The 20978-nt window shown below is 39.4% G+C and overlaps 1 protein-coding gene across 9 annotated transcripts in view; it reads right to left on the reverse strand.

The window, feature by feature from the left end:
- Window positions 1–20978, reverse strand: part of PRKAB2 (protein kinase AMP-activated non-catalytic subunit beta 2) — a 60099-nt gene that overhangs the window by 15568 nt on the left and 23553 nt on the right. For 5 of the 9 annotated variants that reach the window (XR_008380269.1, XR_008380271.1, XR_008380270.1 and 2 more), the window contains exons 7-10: window positions 20490–20842; window positions 15895–15967; window positions 1120–1496; window positions 693–873 (exon numbers count right to left, since the gene is read on the reverse strand). Coding sequence is in view for 6 of the 9 variants with exons in the window: in XM_053592607.1 (XP_053448582.1) it covers window positions 693–873; window positions 1120–1496; window positions 15895–15967; window positions 20490–20842 (984 nt within the window). In the remaining 3 variants the exon portion in view is untranslated. The other 4 variants (XM_053592611.1, XM_053592609.1, XM_053592612.1 and 1 more) reach the window with 4 other exon arrangements.

Raw genomic sequence — 20978 nt, forward strand, 5'->3', positions numbered from 1 at the left:
GCCTGGAAAAATCCTAGAATCATTTGCTCTCCCACTGGAAGAGCAACTGGGTGTGAAAGAAGCACAGCTTCAGCCACCGCAATGCTGAAGTATGAAACAAAAATTGAGCAGTCAACCAAAAAAAAAAAAAAAAAAGCCCTTTACTGATCCCCAAGACTAAGACAAAGTATTCAAATAAGCAAGTGGTCGATGCTCACAGCCAAAGGAGAAGAAACGTACAAGTGCAGAGCTTTGGGCAAAAATGATACCGATACCCAGAAATTTTCAGGAAAACAAAACTCATTTAGCCACCTAAGAGCAAAGGAGAGAAACTACCACCTTGCAGTTCATGCAACCCACCCTCTGAAGTTTTCCACTACGACTTACACCTATAAACTCAGCAACGCTGTAAAGAGGGCACCCAAGGCATGTTAGGAAAACCAAATTGGGTGGATCTGGGGGAGGTGTCTACTATCCCCAGGTTAAAAATGCAGCCAATAAATTAGTCTGATAACGAGGAAAACAAGAACTCCACGTCTTTATCTGATTTCGAGGCAGCAGCGCCAGAGGAATTACCATCTAACATGTCTGTCCCCGGAAAATCCCTTTAATTCAAAAAACTGTAACCCAGATCAGTGTGATGAGAAAGAACCCAGAAAGGGAAGGAAACCAGCAGCGCCGCCTCCACCAACTGGGGGCGAGGAGCCTCTTACCTTGGAGTCCGGCAGGCTGAAGACGCTGGGGTCGTCCGTGCTCCCCACCATGATCTTGTGCTCCTTGCCCGGGCCGTGGCCGCCCGCGCCCTCAGCGCGCGCAGCCTTGGCGCCGTGGCGCTCTCCGGACACCCGGTCGCTGGTGGTGTTTCCCATGACTGCAGCTCGCGTCCGGGGCCACCTGCCGCGGGCAACCAGAGGATGGAGAACCCCCGGGCCGTCGCGTCTGGGCGCCCCCGGCCCCGCCCCTGCGCCGAGGGACCCGGCCAGGGAAATCCCCGCCCCCGAGAAGCCGGGCCCGGGCCCCTCCCTCGCGGGCCGCAGGGACGCCCGCGGAAGCACAGGCGCCCCTCGCTGCCCGCCGCTCAGGAAGCCGCTGTGGGGAGCATCCCCGCGCCCGCCGTCCCGGCGTCCCCACCCCTGTCACCTCCGGCGATGCGCTCCCTCCTCCTCAGGCCACCGGCTCTACGGCTGTCCTGAGGATCGAGCCTCCAATAAAGTTGTAGAAATTGAAGCCGCACCCCGGGCGGGCGATCCCTGTTCCTCCTAAGATGGCTACAAGGCCCGCGCCGGCCGCCCGCTCCCGCCGGCCTCTCTAGCCGCCGCCTCGATGGTGCGCAGCCGCCGGCGCCGGGCGGGGGAGCCCGAGGCGCGCGGGAGGGCGGGGGCCCGGGGAGCGCCCGGCGGGGAGACTCTGGGCGGCGGCCTCCTGGGGCCTCGGCGCTGCTTTCTTCCTGGCCCCTGACCCGGCCTTGGGTGGAAACAATGCGCTCTGGGACGTCCTTGGGTAGGTGAGGAGGGTTCCTGTGGCGAATGAGAAAACCTACTTCCAGCTCCAGGCCAGAGGAGACGGGGGTAATTGTTGAAGGTTAAAACTCTATGCGACCGGGAGCGACAAGGACCGGAGCTGGCAGCCCGACTGGGGGCCCAGGGAAGAATTCGAGATGGAGTGATTAGATAAACCTTGGCAAATTAGTAAAATGGCAGTCTCAGGAGGCCAGTGTTCTAGGCTAAGAAATAGCATATGCAGTGAGAACCACCACAAGAAATAAAATTCAAGTCACACGGCGACATCAGCAACATCAGAAGGAACACTAAAAGTATGAAAAGGGCGAAGACAGTCCTAGAGTTAGGAGGGATCCAGTTTGTTTTTTTATAATAATTAATGGAGTTTTTAAGGTATTTACAAATTCTTACTTTGTACTATAATTATATGCACATATCTTATTCCTCACTAGAAACCTTGGTAACTCAACGTGTATTAACCCAGACCAGCAGCAGTGGCATAACTTGGAAGCTTGTTAGAAATGGAGAATCTGAGGCCCGGTGCTGAGGTTCAGAATCAGAATCTGTGTTTAAGAACACACTGAAGTGTGAGAAGCACTGCTTTGACAGCTGGCAGGCAGCAGGTCCAGATTTAATTCCTTTTCATATTCTGTAGGTGCCTTGTACAGAGTAAGCTTTTAACAAACATTTGCAGAATGAAGGGTACATGAGTACACTGTTACACTACATTTCTAACAAGATACAACACTTAGCCTTAGACACAGCCAGTGTTGGGGAATACAGGTCTCAACAGACCACCCTGTTTGTTGAAAAGTTCGTTTTTATATTATGAAGTTGAAAATTCACGTTAAGTCCAACAAATTCACTGCTTCTCTGTTGTTTGCTCCACCCTTCACCCACTCGTTCTCTGGCTCTTAACCGAAGATAGTTTATAGGAAAAAAAGATGCAATTTTACTGCAACCTGTTTCTCACCCCTCCAGAATCTTCGACTGCCTAGGTACCTCCTTTGTCTTATCCCAACCTTTCTCCTGCATCCCTCAATCCTTTCATCCTTGCCATGGGACTCCAAAGCAAGGCCTTTAACAGAACAATACATTAATCCTTGATTTGTGCGCTAGTCAGTTTTCTAATCCCAGGTAGTTTCTTCATGCCAAACAATATGTCCTTGGTATGTATTTCCTTGCAATAGTTGAGTCAGTTTAGGAGAAGCAAACTGAGTATTAGTCAATGGAAAACTTAAAGAGAGAAACTGTTTTTGTAAAGCCAAATGGAGATGACTTTTGGATTATCTACTTTGGGAGATTATTCATACTGTTCTGGTCTAATAGCATTTGTAAGACACTCAATAATTAATAATGTCAACTTTATTTTTTGCGTTTATGGCAGGGGCTGGGTTTGAATCTGCCACCTCTGGCATATGGGGCTGGCACCCTACTCCTTTGAGCCACAGGTGCCACCCTAATGTCAACTTTAAATATTGCATGTTTTAGACATAGAGCAAAAGTAATTTGATGCAGTAGGAAGAATTAAGTCTTCTCCTTAGTCACAGGTTCCTTTTTATTTTTTTTTTAGATTTAGAATTGCGTAGTGCTCTTAACCGATAACCAGGATAATTGCTCCCTTTAGTTTTGTTGCTGTGACACCAATGGTCTACTTTTCCTTCAAGAGGGAAGAAAAAGAAAGTAATAGGCACAGTAATTGGTGGGGGTTCTCCTGATGTTACTGTACCTAGGATGTTGTTGCCACTCCTCTTCTCAGATCAACCATTCTGCCTAGTAAACAGGAAAATAGCAGAAAGCATGGGCGGCCTCTCAGCTAAGCTTTTATTTATACTGCTAAAGGTGTCTGACTTCTCTGAGAGGTGAGGATGTGAGAATGAGGGAAGAGTATTGATTTTACAGAACTGGATGACAATCTAGATTAGGCATCTGGTGGCTTATATTTCCATCTCTACTCACCAGGTCTATCGCCTGTTTATGATCAAAGATAGGCATAACATCTGATCTTCATGGTTTCCATTTCAAAAAACAATTTGATCTTTTTTATTACCATGCATACTTACCAGGCAGCCTAGTTATCCTACTCTTAGGTATTTATCCAAGTGAAATAAAAGCAGGTTCCACATAAAAACCTGTACACAAATGTTTATGTGTACAAAATATATTTGGATTTATTTTTATTCATCCCTAAATAGAGAAAGCACAGATGTCCTTTATCTGGTGAATGAATATTTAAAATGTGATATAGTCATACATGGAATACTACCCAGAAAAAATAAAGGCTAACTCTTCATACACACAACAGTATGGATGACTCTCAAATGCATTATGGGAAGTAAAATAAGCCAGGCCTTATTTTACTTATATGCCATTCTGGGAAAAGCAGGACTACAGGATCAGAAAATAGATCAGCACTTGCCCAAAGTTGGGGGTTAGGGGAGTGATTAACAGCAAAGGGACACATGAAGGAGTTTGGCCAGGGGAGGTATGAAACAGTTCTATGTCTATATTGCAGTGGTAGCAGCAAAACTCACCAAACTGTACACTAAATAGGGTTTACTGTATAAAAATGATACCTAAATTTTAAAAAATATTGTTAACAAAATTAGCTTTCATAAGAGGAAAGATAAAAGTTTACACACAAAAGAGACAACCGTTGGGTAAACTATTTTAGAAACAAATACCAATGATTTTACTTTATTCTTAATTTTATATAGTTTTTATATATGTGGAAAAGTAGTAGCAAAAGTCATACGTATTGCCTGCCCACCCAAAGAAAGAAAGACATGATTCAAAGCTACAGAATTTCCCCCCAATATATCATAATTATGCCTTTCAGATTCCAAAGGATTTGCATATAAATTATATTATGTGATCCTCAAAACTTTTCTCTGAGGGTAGACAGACCAGATGATCAGTCATATTCCATTTTACAAATGAGGCTGAGATTAAATATTTGCTCACGATTTCTCGAAATGATATGTACAGTCCGTTGAGGTCAATAAACTTTGATTTGGCCTATATGCTAAGCAATCCATGCTCTAGAGAAGCTCACACTCTTGAAATCTCTAAAGAAACCACTGTGGTTCCAAATAGGTGTGATCTATAGTGACAGTTATGACTTAAAACTCATTGAAGATGATGTTTTCCAAAATTATACTTATATTATCAGAAGAATTATTATCTCAATTAGCATCTTAATTAAATAATGCATTGATTAAGCACCTAGTTTGAATACATCATCGCCACATAAGTATTGATTTGGCATAAATAGACTGCCAATTGTCAATTGTTTGACTTAGGGCAAGTCTTTTCATTTTTCTAGTTGTAAATTTTCACATCTGTAAAGTGAGAGGATTATGCACATGGTCACTAAATCCTGGTTGGGTTGGAGACATCGGTATGAATTCATGTTTAGCTTAAGATAGATACAGATGGATAAATACAGAAGTACTAATCTGTGTGTACTCAAGGGTTAGGATACACATATATGTCCAAGGTCTGTCCTCTGAAGGGCCTAGAGGCAATGTCAACCAGTAGCAATAAACACACCCAGTTCCTGGTTTCTAATACCATTCTCTAATAAAAGGAATCAGTGAATCAGTACTCCTAGGAGAAATGACTGATTTATCGAGGACTGGGAATACACAAGAAGAGTCTGAACCATCTTCTAGTGCCAGGAAGTGAAGTAATGTTTTAAAAAAAACAATGATAGTATATCAAAGTGACAGAGGAGCCAACTGAAAGAGCTCCCAATGGCTATGCTGGAACAATTTTAACAGTAAAATAAATAATTCAGAATTGGATTATAACTCAAATTATAAAATATCTATCTGTGAGTCTATACTGATACAAATAAATGAATAAATTTAAAATGGTGGATAATCTCATACAGAAGAATTCCAAAAAAAATTTCCATAGATACTCTGCTCTCAAGGAGATAGAATATAAATACCTGTCCTTTAAGTGTGAGCTGATCAAAGCACACAGTATGAAAAGGTGAAAAGAATAACTTAACAGCAGAGAAACCTGACAAACACCACCTCAGCCATGTGTTGGAGGCTCTCATCCAACATTAGTAATGAGTCATTAATAGCACATGCCCGTGGTATGACATAATGAGAATTGCACTTTATCTTTGTGATCTTCCTCCCCAAGACCTACACACCCAGCCTAATATGAAAAAAAATATCAGACAATCACAACTAAGGGATACTCTACAAAATACTCCAGTGCTGCTTAAAACTGTCAAGGTCATTAAGAACAAAGAAGTCGAGAAACTGTCACAGTCTAGAATAGCCTTGTGATGATTCAGTGTAGTGTGGTGTTCTTGATGGGGTCCTGTGACAGAACAAGAGCATTGGGTTCAAACTAAGTCAAAGTACGGAACCTAGTTTTTTGAGAAGTGCCAAGGTCCTGAGAGACAACAAAGGATTGAGGAACTGACACAAATCACAGAACACCAGGGCCACATAACAGCTAAATGGAATGTGGAATCCTGAATTCATTCCTAGAACAGGAAAAGTAAATTAGGGGAAACTGGTGAAATTTGAATAAGGTCTGTGATTTAGTTAATAGTATTATATCAACATTCATTCCTTGTTTTGATGATTGTTATAATGTTATGTGAAATGTCATCTTTAGGGAGCCTGAATAAAGGTATTCAGGAACTCTACAATTTTTTCAACTTTACTAAGAGACTGAAATCATTTCAAAATAAAAAAGTTTAAAAAGTTACCAAAGTAATATAAATAATAAAATACATGAAGTTCAGCTCTACAGTTAGAGGACTCTTCAAATGGGAGAATTTTCACTTAGGAAATAGAGCAAAAAGATTCTGAAAAGCCCTTCAAAGTAATTTTCTTGAAAATCCCCAAGGAAGGGAAGAGGGTAGCTTGAACACACCCCAGCTCCATACCACTCCTCACCTCTGCCCACACGATTTTCACAAGTCAGAAGCTGTTTGTACTGGTGGATAGTGGAGAACAATAAAGGCCTCAGAACCAGTGGGAGGGCGGACAGAGCAAATATTGTTCAACTTATCCTTTTGGGTAAATCAGTAGTTCTCACACTTCACCACACATCAAAATTGCCTGGAGGGCCAGATGTGGATGGCTGGACTATGTGCCCAGAGATTCTGATTTAGTACGTCTGGGGTGGGGCCTAAAAATTTCTATCACTTGCCAGCTGCTGCTGCTGCTTCTGGTTTAAGGAACACATCTGGAGAAACACAGAGCTAAGCAAGCAAGAATCAAGACCAGTGTTGGAGATCCCTGATAAAAGGTATTGTGCAGAAAGGAGTTAGCTGACTCTTAGAACCACGATAATGCTAACCATACCTCAAAAATAAACTAATCAAAACCAACCAGGATGTGGGGAAACAAATCTCTCATGTAGAAGAATTCCAAATAATTTGTGAACAGACTGCCCCCACACCAGGCCTGTGACTGCTTATCCATAGACATGCCAGCTTGCAGGTTTGGCCATGGGTGGTATCTGAGAACTTAGCTCTGGGGAGGGTTCCTACCATCCTAACTGGTGAAAGTGGCCCACTGTGCTTAAATTCTCTGGACACACAGTGTGTTTCGTGCTGACACTTGCTTTCCTTCTGGGAGCCTGGAATTTTGATATATGCTGAGCAGAAGATGCCTGTGTGACTACCCCCTACTACAAACCTTGGGCACTGAATGGAGAGATGTGAAACTTCTCTGATAGCTTCTATTTTCCTAGAGCAGAAAAAGAAGCAAGGTAATTAGCTGAACACAAGGAAAGAGGACAAAGTGAGTTTTGCACAGATGGGAGGTATGCAATGATCAACGAGAAGAGCAGGACAGAGAATTAATTTGAAAAATGAACTGTGTTTGACAAGCAGCACTAAAGGTCCACTTACGTAGGGTAGTTATGAATTTAAGACAAGGCAAGTAACCATCGTGGTTATTTTTCTCTTGCCATGTTTAGCTTTTTTGGTGCAGGCACATAACCAAAGGTGAGTTTAGCCAAACAAGTACAGAGGGCAATGAAGGAGATGAGACTGCATGGTCTGTGATTATAATGTTGAGCCCTGGGTTCTAAACCAGATGGGTTGGGCAGTGAAGACACAGCGGGTTAATGAAAGGCTTACTGGAATCAAAGAACTGCTGGGGTTGGGGTCCCAGAGTGCATGAACGGAAAAGCTAAAAAGCGTTTTGGAGAGTGGGATACTTGAAACTGATATCATAGTGGTGTTGCCACTGTCATGACAATACCTTAGTTATGACCATGGGTGTGGGTGAATGAGGTGAAGAAGATCACAAAGTCATGGGGTGAAGAGGGCATAGAACTGAAAGGCCAGGCAGAAGAGTGTTAGAGTTCTACCCTAACATTCATCCTCTCTTCCTCCTTAATAACAGAGCCTTGTTTTGTATCTAGGAACATTTCCCAGCCTCCCTGACTAAATTCTTCCAATGAGATCTAGGTGAAAATATTATATGGAACTTCTTTTAAATCCCCTGCAAAGGGATGTGCCCATCTTTTTTTGCATATTTCCTTCTTTCTGTGTAGAATGTCTATATAATAGCTGGAGCCCAGCAGTCACTTTAGACTGTAAGGGAGAGCCATGGGCTAGAGACAGTGGAACAGAAAGAGGAGCCATGCAGCTCTTACATCATCTCAGGGTTGCCTCCAGACTTTTTTTATATAAGAGAAAAATAAACTTGATTTTTGTTTAAATCATTGTTATTGGAGTTTTTCTGCTATGTATAGCTGAACATAATCTTAACCAATATATTAGGTGAAAATATCACCCACAATGTTAAAATCAACTATAGAAGTAGTTATGAATATATAGAGAGGCAGAGGGCTTGGTGCTGAAATCTTCACCAAATGTAGAGAGGTAAACAAGTCTGCAAATAACTTCAATCAGGAGCAATTCTGAGTGTTTCAAAGGACCTGGGGAATCTGAGAAAGCAAGGAGGAATAGCAATGAGGCTCAGGACAGCATGAGGATCAAGGAAGGCACACACCTCACCTCCTTTCTGTGATAAGATCCTGACTTTTCAAGTCCTGTGCTTGATTGAGGAAATTAGTTACAGACAGAACATATTGCTTGTGTTTCAAACTACAACAGAGCATTAGAGATAGCACACTGACTCAGATCAGTGACCCAGAGTATTTTTTTGAAAAACAGGCTTACCCTTCACGGACATTTCAAAATGTTAAGCACCTTTGAATCACCTTAATCACCTTTTATAAAAGTATTATTCACTATTTGATTTAATCCTTTAAATAAATCATAGTTTTACCTCTCATGTAGAATTTATTCATTCAATTAATTATTAATTTACTGAGATCTTACTATGTTCCAGGCACTACATTAGGCACTAAGAACACATAGGTGAATTACAAAGTATCTTCCTCCAAGGAGTTTCCTAGTCCAAGGAGTAAAGAGGTGGAAGAACTAATTGTTATACTATGTATAGTGTAACAAGAATGTTCATAACAATGAGAAAATAATGAGAAATGCACCAGGTATAATGTACTCACAAATAGGTCACCTATTTCATGTTGGGGACCAGAAATTCCTGGCAGAAAGAACAGATGAACTGAATCTTGATGATGATATAGCTATTAGCCAGCTGGGCAAGTGGAGAATTTATCAAGAAGAGAGGGCTGCACCAAAATTTGTACAGAAACCCGGGACAACATGGCATTTGGGGATGTTGCAAGCAGGCAGGCTGGAGGATGTTTATATACTATATAGCATTAACAGAAGTAACAGGACACAGACCCAGTGTTAAGTAAAATTACCTTATTTATGAACGTGCTTGTCTTTAATATACCTAAAATTTTGCTAATAGTGACTACTGGCATAATACACTCAGCTATAAGAAAGAACTAAGTGATTTTAAGAAGTTGTGTCTTTTCACCTATATCACCATTTCCTGCCTCTACAAATACAGTTTGTACTTAATCAGCAAGGGAAGCAAAATTTCTGTTTTCAGTTATATTATGCTCTGTTAGAAAATTTAATTTGTATAGTAATCATGGAAATAACATAGTGATTTAAATGATTGGTACTACCCAATATTCTTCCTCCTCTGAGAAAATTCCTCTAAATTATAGCTCTGGGTCAAATCCTGAAACAAAAAACTCTGGATTTCTTCTTTTGTATTCATTTATTATTTTAGGATAGGTTTAGATGTAAGAAAAGTAGATAATACAGAACGCTTGAATATGGGGAAGGAGGAGAGGGAGGGGAGGGGAGGGGGGAGGATGGGTGGAGGGAGGGTGAATGGTGGGATCACACCTACCGTGCATCTTACAAGGGTACATGTGAAACTTATTAAATGTAGAATATAAACGTCTTAACACAATAACTAAGAAAATGCCAGGAAGGCTATATTAACCAGTGTGATGAAAATATGTCAAATGGTATATAAAACCAGTGTATGGTGCCCCATGATTGCATTAATGTACACAGCTATGATTTAATAATAAATAAAAAAATAAAAATAAATAAATAAAATCTAATAAGAATGAAAAAAACAAAAAGAGCGCTTGTATACCCCACACCCAATTTCCTTTATTGTTAACATTTTACATTACTGTGGTACATTTGTCACAGCTCATGAACCAATAACGATACATTAGTATTAACCAAGATGTATACTTTATTAATAACCCCTTAATTTTTACTTAAAGTCCTTTTTTTGTTCCATGATCCTGTCTGGGATACTATAGGCTGTCTCAAAATTCACCATACATAGGAAAATTAATAAACTCATATTGTATTTTTTACTATTTATATGTCAACATGTAGAAAAATAGTTTTTAAATATTTGGTAAAATTTTGTAATGAGTATTTTGTAAATAAAGGTACGTTGGCTATAATCTCCGATTTTCCCTATGTATTTATAAGGAAATATAGAGACCTTTGGGACACCAGGACACTCTGTCTATTACACTTTGGTGTCAAGTCTCTTTAGGCTCCGTGGTACTGTTAACACTTTCTCAGACTTCCCTCCCTTTTGATGACCTTGACAGTTTTGAGGTAGTCAGGTATTTTGTAGAGTATTCTTCAGTTTGGGCTTGTCTGTTTTTCTTGTGGCTAGATTGGGTTATGTCTTCAGGAGGAATACCACAAAGGTAAAGCAACTTTCTCATCACATCATATCTGGGGAATGTATTGTCAACATGACACTGTTGATGTTAACCTTGATCACTTAGCTAAGGTAGTGTTTATCATATTTCTCTACTGCAAAATATTTTTCCCCTTTTCCATACTGTATTCTTTGGAAGGAAGTCACTCTATCAGCCTGTAACTAAGAAGTAGGGAATTATGTTCCATCTCCTTGGGTAGATGGAATTCTTCTGTATGGTAGACTTGTCTATACAACCCCATTTATTAATTTATTCAATCGTTTATATCAGTATAGACTCATGGGTATTTTTTATATTTTATGTTACACTCCAACACTAGGTTATTTATATTATTGCTCAAATTATTTCAGCTTTGGCCATTGAGACCACTTTGAGATGGTTCCTGTGTCCCTTTGATAGTTGCCATTCAGTTTGCTTTTTGAGCACTTCCTTATTCTTTGGAACTAAAAGAACACATTTTTTTGTAATCATATTTAATATAATTGGGAAAATGATATGGCATAATAATAAAATTACAATAGAGTAAACATTAGTAGACATTCATAAGTAATGAGGGCTTTGTATCTTGAGTTGTTTTGAGTTCAGTTTCCTATATACATCTTACTTTTGGTTTGTTTTAGAAATTAACCAATGGCTTTTTTGTAACCTTACATATTATAAGTAGAATGAGGGTGTCAAAATGTTTATAATACACATTTTTATTTCAAGTGGAAACTAGGATATTTACTGCTGATAATGAGGAGTTATATTATCAAAGGACTATTAATTCAACAAATTTACATACTGAAAAAGGTAATTTTATATGTTTAAACGAAGAAATTAAAAAGAAACAAGAGACCTTCAACTTACTTTTCAGCTAGGTTAATCTTCAAATTAAAAAATACTAGGTCTATTTTAATAGATGATAAATTCCCAGTATAACAAGGATTAGGGAAGGAAAAAAACCTCAGAAAAAATACCAAATCTCAATTCTCAAATTCTCAAAAGGCATTCTACAGTTAAATAGACAAAATGGCAGGAAATTGTACAAATTTCTAGTTCCCTTATATGTATTTGTATTAGGAAAGATAATAATTTCTAATGTTGTTCTTTCATTTGTTCAAAATTATCCTGTTGTTAATTAATAGGCAGCAATCCAGAAATTCACAAGCATACTGTACAAAACCTACTGAACACACAGCTGCCTGGCACTTTCATACCTTTCTTCATGGAGTTCAGTATGCCAGACAGCTGACACTTAGTTAATTTCTCCATGAAACACAGAGAAAACTGTTCAGAAGAAAAAACAGAATCAGCAGCAGCACCTGGATGTAAACTCAAGCCCCTGCCTACCATTCCAGTTGCTCTTTCAGAACTACACTGGGCTATGTAAGAAAAGCTGGTATAAGCAGAGTGCCCCTACATTTAGTTAACATCAATTCTTCATTAGTACACAAGTGACCTCTTCAAATGCTTATACTCCATGTAAGGGAGAGGGGAAGGGGAGAAAGCTAGAGTGGAGGGAAACGAATCAAATCACATTTGTAGAAAACACTATAACAGTTGGCAATGACTTAACATATTTCGTAAGATAAAGTCCTATTGGATCCTATTATGGGAACTGAGTTTTCAAAAAAAACAGGACAGCTAATTTATTAAACTTCTCAACCAAATTGAACCTGGTGGCAGATGCTGCATTATTCAAATGACCTGTGAACCTAGAAAGTTGAAGGTAGTTTCTTTATTGAGAAAATGAAAACATGTTTCTTAGAGAAAAGGAGTAAAAGTGGCCAGGTATCAAGCACATTAGTGATCTTAAGTATCTGTTTGTTTTATCAACTATTGTAGGACCATTATTTCTCTTCTCTCTCAGGAAACATACATTTGGTTATAATATTAAAAACAAAATGATTGAGATTTCAATAGAAAACTAAATCCTATCATCAAAAGAAGACTTATATAGAGCAAGTTATTTCTTATACAGATGCAGACTTACACTCTCCACAGTGTATATGATAAACAACAACACACATTTATTAAGCACTGCCGCATATCAAGAACTCTGCTAAAGGCACACAAAGATGACTAAAACAGTACCTGTGCTCACAGTCTAGGGATTATTCAAAGGAAAAATGATAGAACATGAAAGGGTGGTAAATCAATATAAATGAAAAACTGGAATTTCACTATAAGAAAAAGAGGGAAGAGGATTAATGCTTTTAGAAGAGATAAACATAAAAGTAGACCTCTGAGTAATATGAAGGCGAGAGCCATCCAATCCTGTCAGGTTCTGAAGGCACCTTTAGGCCATGCTTCCCAAAGAGAATTGGGGCAATGACAATGGACAGCTAAAAATAAGCCATGATTACAGCAAAGAAAACAACAGCCAGCATAAACTTTCCCATTGTCATTGCTGACATGGTAGAATTATTCTTTTCAACGACTCTTGTCATCATAGGCTTCCTGATACGATCATCTGTGGTGAGGAAAGCTTTTCGAGCCCCATCCCACTTTCCAGGGCCCTGGAGACGATACTGAATTGGAGTGCAGGGTCCCAGTAATAAGCATAGCGCCAACTTGGGGTCAGTGAAGGCCAGAGACAGCAGATTGGGCCTGACCCCCACCAAATCAGCAAGCTCTTCCATGGTATCTACATAATCTCCCTGAATGGTATGGCGTGGGCTCTCCACATATCTGAAGTAGAGAAGACAGAAGCCATGGCCTGTGAACAACTCAATCAATCAATCAACCATTTAATCAGCGCTTGCTGAATGCCTGCTACTGGCTCAAGGAGCTGTGGAAAACAGGGAAGTATGATATTTATTACTGTCCTTAAGGATCTTGTACTCTCTTAAAGGAGATGAAACAGATATATATGAAGTGGAGGAGAATATAAGACTCTCAGTAAATCATGTGGTTTTAGACTGCTAAATAGAAATGTAGAGAGGGGATACTAAAAATAGAGCTAACATGGGTTAGGTTCGTAAAGAATGTGGAAATACAGACAAGATAAGGGATAAGTACACCAGATCCAGATATAAAAGGCACTGATGTCATGAGAAAGAGACAGCCTACCACAAAAAATCCCAATTATTTGGGATCCTCAATTATTTTGTGAGGGAAGTAATGGTAAGGACCACAGAACAGGACCTCCCAGGGCCAATGTTAATTTGGAAACCTGAAAGGATGAGGGAGGATGACATTCTCACAAGCGGAAGTGGCCCTACAAATGGAGCCAGATGGGATGGTTACATCAAGTTCAGCTTTGAAGAAGTAAAAGGACTTTTTAGGGGAGAAATGTGATTAACAGTGATATATATGTGGAGGGGAAAGGGGTTACTTCCTATAATGAAAACAAAGAACAGTGGGACAGAAAGGAAGTTAGAAAAAAATCCAGGTCAGGCTAATTGAGGTTGAGGAATCTAAGAGCAAGTATAGGGAAAAATGACAGAAAATAAATTTAAGGTAGAACTAATGAGATCCAGAGGAGCTGATACCCTGTTTCCCCGAAAATAAGACATCTTCTGAAAATAAGACCTACTTACAGGAAAATAAGACCTAGCGCATCTTTGGGAGCACACCTTAAAATAAGACACTGTCTTATTTTTGGGGAAACAGGGTAGATGTTCAAGTAGGAATTTGTTGAAATGGGACCAGATTTAGAAGACAAGGGAAGACAAGAAAGAGTGTGACAGCTTCCCTTATGGACGTTATGTTGGCTCCAGGGTTCGTAGGCATGCATTTATTTATCCCATAGCAGTAGGTTAACATCTATAGTACTCATGAAGTTTTCACAAGAGATTCACTAGTTCCTGCCTTGTAGGATTATTATGAGGATTAAGCTCATACATATAAAACAATATGTACACATAGTCGCCCCACAATGAAGGTTAAATTATACACTTGGGGACCACACACAGTCCAAAGTGGTTAGAAAAAAGTCAAAGGAAAGAGAGGAGGAAAGTTGAAGTAAGATTTCTTAGTGCCAGCAGAGAAAAGAAAAGAAAACACTAAGAAGGAAGAAATGTTTAAAAGCACCAGACTCAGCAGTGGAAACAAGTAGGGAAAAGAAAGTGGAGTTAGTCATAGATTACCTATAAGAGAGCTGTTTCAGGAGTAACAATGGAAGTTACAATTCAGGAGGCTTAGGACAGAGTAAAAAGTGAGAATTTATAGAGCATAGAATATAGAAAATTTGCTACAGAAGTTTGGCAGTGAAAGGATTTAGGAAAATAGGAAGAGTACCTGGAAAGGGTACTAGGGTTAAATAAAATTTACTTTCTCCTCTTCCCAGGTAGGGCAGAATTATGCTAGTCTAATTGATTGACGACAGCCACCTTTTTAAGCCTGAAGTGATTATGCCTATAGCTTTTCTACAGAGATTTAGGAACTTATGTCAACTTCCACTTTGTCCAAATGAAAAACAGCCAGTGACTGGGCTCATGTTCTGAAATTTAAGCCGCTAAACCACTATGCTTACCAAAGCACCAAGCTGCTGGCAGATTCACTATCTTCTCAAATCATGTACTGTTCACACCATGGGCCCTGTGACCTGAGAGTGCTGTCACATGACACGACATAACAGCCAGCAAAGTGGCCACTGTGGATTGTGAATCTACCTATAAATTTGTGATATGACCACATCTACCTCTCCTGAATTCACTGTTACTCTTTCTTCCTCTGGCAGCTCTGCTAGCACTTCAGGTAATCCTTGTAAAAAGAATATGCCTGATTTGCTCTCCAGGTGCTCTTCCTACTCATTTCCTTTTAGGGCCTAAACATAGGATTTTAAAGACTTTTTAAAAGCTTTTCTCTTCTTTCCCATTCATATTCAAACTACTGATGCTATTTTTCTATTGTATCACAAACTATTATTCCCTTTTTATTCAAAATATAATCTAAATCCTTAAACTAACATAAGGAAGCTATTAATAAATGTAGTGCAATATTCCTCTTACTAAGAAATTAGTAGAGGCTGGGTGAGGTGGCTCATGCCTGTAATCCTAACACTCCGGGAGGCCAAGGCAGGTGGATCACTTGAGTTCAGCCTGAACAAAAGTAAGACCCCCCCTTTTTACCAAAAATAGAAAAAACTAGTTAGGCATTGTGGTACCTTCCCAGCTACTTGGGAGAGGCTGAGGCAAGAGAATCGCTTAAGCCCAAGAGTTGAGATCACCACTCTATGGAGGGTGACAGAATGAGACTCTGTCTAAAAAATAAAAAAGAAAAGAAAAAAGAAAAAGGAAAGAAAGGAAATAGTAAAAAAATAGCCATGTATCTTCCCGAGAGAATTTCTTACCGTTTTTCTATTTCCTCTTGAGCCTTAGATATTTCTGCCATCATTTCACTTTGTGAAGGCAATGTCTTTAGCCCTAAGGAAAAAATCAAAATTTTAAGTAAAATTACCTTGGTAGGAACAATAATTATATTAACAATTACTATCTTAAAGAAAATTCAAAGAAATACAGGATGGTTTTCTGTACTCAAGTGGGTTACAATTCACTGGACCGTCTTATTCTACCACCTCCTCAACACAATGGTAGTAACATCAGGTAGCTTACTTTTTTCTACTTTGTTTTTGGAAGACATTTCTCCTACTCTGCCTTCCTTCCAACCAAACACCTTCCTCCTCCTAATGTAGTCTTTCAATTAGGAAATGGAAGAGGGACATGAAACAATGATAAATGGCCTTAAAAGTATGTGGACAAGGAGGTACAAAGCGAAAGGGCTGGGAAATGGGGAAACACCCACATCTGTGCTCTTGACAACAAAGGGGCTTTATATCACAGAGAGAGAAGGAAGTAAAAAATAAGCTCTCAATCACATTTTATACCTACAGTCCTATGGAAGATAAGCCTCATTTCTAAACTTTTTTATTTGGAAAGAATGAGGGGGGTAAAGCCAAGGGTAACTCAAGATACCCAATCATGATAGATAAATTTAAGCACCAGTGCACAAACAGTTCCAGAAGTAGGAATTTTATACCAAGGACAGGGCTAGATAGAGGGAGAATAATATTTAAGTCAATAAAAACAAGCTTAAGGGTAGAATAATATTTAAGTCAATAAAAACAAACTTAAGCAGATTTATGCCCAGTTATCTAGGCACTCTGCCATGTAGAAAAGTATAGCCACAACCAATCCTAAGGTGTTACTTCATAAAATTCTGGAATATAGAATTTCAGAAAGGGAATACATCTCACCTAATACAACCCTTCTCTCTATAAATACTCTAATCAAGGAGTATTTCATTTCTCCTTAAACATCTCTGGTACTAGGGATGTATTACCTTCTGAGGAGATGATATAATCATTTGGGTGCTCTAGCTGCTGGAACATTCTTCCTTGTGTTAGCCCCCAAATATGCCACTATGCAACCCACACCGTTGGGCCTAGCTCTGCCTTCTGGAGCCTCAGAGGCAGAGCTAGGCCCAACCTAGTTTAATCTGAACACATGACAGCCTTTGAAACTTTTGAACACAACTGTTATAATTCCTTCATCCTTCCCATTATCAGGCTAAATGGCACAAATTCCCCATAGAACTGGTTTCCCATTCTCTGCCATCTTGGTTGCCCTTCCCTGGGCACAGCACACTCTACTAAATATCCTGGTGTGCCCCTCATAGAATATGGGACTCAGGAAATGCAAGACTCCAAACAAGGCTTCTGTGTTTTTTCATTTGTTTTCTCATTTTAGCTGTGGGCATTATTACTTATTTTCATTTATCAATGAGGAAGCCCTGAAATCCTTCATCTGAGATTAATCACAGGTCTCTTGGATGCTCAAGAAACACATTTTGAGGGTTGACTTCCAAATTACTTCTCATAGCACAACCGTAAGTTTTACTTCTATTAGTTAGGAATGTTAGGGGGGAAGACATCTGTTTATCGGTTTCAAGAGGCAGCCAATGCATTTACAAAAAGAAAATAACAAAAAACCTTATAGATGGGGATGGGGAGAAAGAGAGGTATATAATACCCTGTGGTGCAGTTCTCTCTTAATTCATAAATTCTGTTATTGCAGCATTTCCTTGTTTAGACACTGGTTTTTTGTTTGTTTTGTTTTTACCAGATTTCTCATCTCTCCTTGATATCTTGCTCCGCTACATATATTCCCAATCTAAATTAATGTCTGGAGCACCTGAACAGACATATTTCTCTCTCTCACCCTCAACATGCATTTTGTCACTGAATCCTTCAAATTCACCTGTATCATCTCATTTGCGTTTGTCTCCTTCTATTCCTTTAGATTGTTGTTACTTGGACTTTTACCATAGACTCTTAACTGAAACACTCCCATGCTATTCCCCTCTAGTACAGCTTCTAAATTACAAATCTGATTTAACTCTTCTCCCAGTTAAAATCCTTCAGTGGTTCTCTACTGCCAACATTAAATGCAGACTTTTTTGCATGGCACTCAGCGATTTTCTTATTATCACCTCTATGATTATCTCTAGCTTCTTTTTCCTTCATTCCTATAGCACTTTATTTTCAAGCCTTCTGAACTACTTAGAGGTCCAAGAACTTGATTTTTTCTGTCATTTCTCTCTAATTTTGCATAAGTATTAGTGATTCCCCCCACTCCATGGTCAGGACTTCCCTGTCCTTTTAGAAACTCCTATTACTTGCAGGGAGAACTGAGGACTTATTGCCCATTGCTGCTCACATTATCCAGTGTGTCTAGAAGACTGTTGGATATACAGGGAAGACAAGTGAAAGATGGTCCTAAAATTGCAGGTTGCAGCCAGTTTGTGGAGTAACACGCTGGGGATGCCATGCTGTGATATAATGCCTTCTTGTGATCCAGAGAACTGTCATAACCTGATAACAGTTTTCAAGGAAAGAAAGTTGCCAGATGAACATAGAACACTAGTGAGGGCTGCAAAAGAGGCATAGGAAAAAGAAACTCGATTTCAGTCAAAAGAAGAAGTGAGTCCAGTGTTCTAGAAAAGGGTGGAATATATTCTTGACAAGAGAACAGTAATTCCATAGAACAGAGTCAGAAGGAAAATGGGGCTTTGTAGGGGAGGGACAGAGTAGGGAAAGGGATAGGGTTTGTTGGACAGACAGGAAAGAATGAGAGAAAGCAGCTGTTCATAAAGGTTTAGAACTGTCACAGTAAAGGCAGAATGCAGGAATGAGAAAGGCATTGATTTGGTAGGTAGACACGCGAGCCGTGAATAGAATACATTCAGGTTCCTATTGGAAATTTGGTAAAGTTATGGTGATTCTTTTGAAGATTTCTTCTTTGCAGATACTAGAAGAAAGCTGGAGGAATCTGCACTAGGCTTCTGCTTGCACAGGAAACTGAGCTTTTTGTATATTTCCCCTAAAATCCCCTAATCCCATAGCTTCTTCCAAATACTCAGGTTTGTTTGTTTGTTTGTTTCCCTTTTCCTCTCAGCAGTTCACTTGTGGCACTTGGTCCTGAAAAAGTCTCAGTCACTTGAAGTATACTAAGATGCTGTGACCTGTTTTAGTTAACCTTTCTCCCCTTACTTAATCGACCCAATTAAAAGATCCATTTCATATGACTAGAATCAAACCAACCTAATGGGTTGTTTGCATTAGATTGCTTGTCTAGTGCTCTCAAGTAGTACATGTCATCCACCAAGCTACTGGATAGTTTGGAAGGAGTTGAGAAATGATAGAAATTTGGGAAAATTCAGAAAAGTTTTTGATCTATCAACTCTAACACTAATTGTTTCTTTCTTCTGTTACCATACAGATGTTCATTAGGGAAGAGAAAGCTGTAATTCCAACAGGAACCCTGAATAGTTTAAATAAAATATTAGTGATCATAGCAAATTTTATTATAACAAAATAGAATCAATAAATTTCTTCTTTTAAAGGTGATCTAGTTTCTCCTTATTCTGAGGCTTGAATCTACACCATACTTTGCCGGCCCAATGGCTGTCCGGTCACTGGCATCCTTTTCCTATTCTGCTTAGACTCCTCACAATTTCAGAGGCAGCCCATTTCATCTTGAAATGGCACTGGCTGATAGGAAGAAACTTCTGGGTATTTTCTTAATATTAAACTGATATTGTGCAGCCTTCAAAACTTCACTTCCCTGAGTAAATCTAACCCCTTCTTTCATGGGTTGTCCCTTCCTACCTTTCCCAAATCTTGTCTTCTCCAGGAAACCTCTCCAACTCCTTCACTGTACTCTAGATGACATGTTTTCAAATCCCCTAATCCATTATTCTCTTTCTTCGTACTTAATGCATTTGAGCTGCATCTCAAAAATATGTCTTTGTGTGTAGTCTGACCACTTTAGACAAGAACAATTATAATAGTCCAGGAACATTATAATGTTTTAATGATGAAAGATTTAATTATGGAGCCATATCATTCTGTTGACTCATTGAGACTATAATCCCAGATGCCAAAGTTTGTTTTTATATACTCCTGGCCAAAACTGAAAGAGGAGAGATAATTTCTATATTTGACTATCTATAATGTAAGTAGATAAATTTCTATATTTGACTTTCTCTATAATGAAAGTAGATACATTTCTTTTACTTCACAAGTATGTATATGTGGAGTTGTCTAAAACCTAGATGAATGAATTCTAATCTGGAGTGCACACTGGAATCACTGGGGAATATTTTTCTTAAAGATCTCAAGCTTGTCCCACCCCAGGCTTAAAGGACTGGGCTCAAAGCATGCCTAATTTGGAAAAATTTCCCAAGTGATTCTGATGTATGTCCGTGGTTATAAATTACTAGTTTTGGTTAACTCAAAAGTAAATTTTCCAGGAATAACTTCATGCTGAGCACTTTTATTACATATAATAATCATACATACAGTCTCTAGCTATTTAAAAGCAATCACATAAACAGAATTAAATTTATCATCAACTAATAAAGTAGTCAATTTGTATAGTCACTTACCTTTAAATACTTGAGCGACCCAGCGTCCTTGGAGCTCTGAAATGGGCATAATGGCTCCTAAGGGCTGAATCAAGCCTATAAAGGCAAGAGTTGGCCTTTCCAGGTTAGGGGGGAAGACCTTTTTATAGAGGGAGATCTTATTCTTGACCACTTTGACAGAATCTTCAAGAAAAGGAAAGGCAAAGCTATAGCCTGTGGCAAAGATAACAGCATCAATGTCATCCTCGTGGGAGCCATCCTCAAATATGGCACCTGTCTCCGTGAATTCTTTCACATTTCCTTTCACCTTCACCAAGCCAGAAATTATACGATTTGGCAGGTCATCATTTACTGTTGGATGCTGACTCAGAGCTCTGTAAGTGATAACAACCAAGAGAAGGAGAAAGAAAGAGGGAAAGGGAGGGAGGGACAAAGGGAGAAAAATGAGTGTCACGTAAGTAAAGTTCTGCTTTGGTGGAGGTAAACAACGCACCAATGGTCTCCCCTTCC

This window comes from Nycticebus coucang, chromosome 5 (genome assembly GCF_027406575.1).
Source record: "Nycticebus coucang isolate mNycCou1 chromosome 5, mNycCou1.pri, whole genome shotgun sequence".
Taxonomy (NCBI): Eukaryota; Metazoa; Chordata; class Mammalia; order Primates; family Lorisidae; genus Nycticebus; species Nycticebus coucang.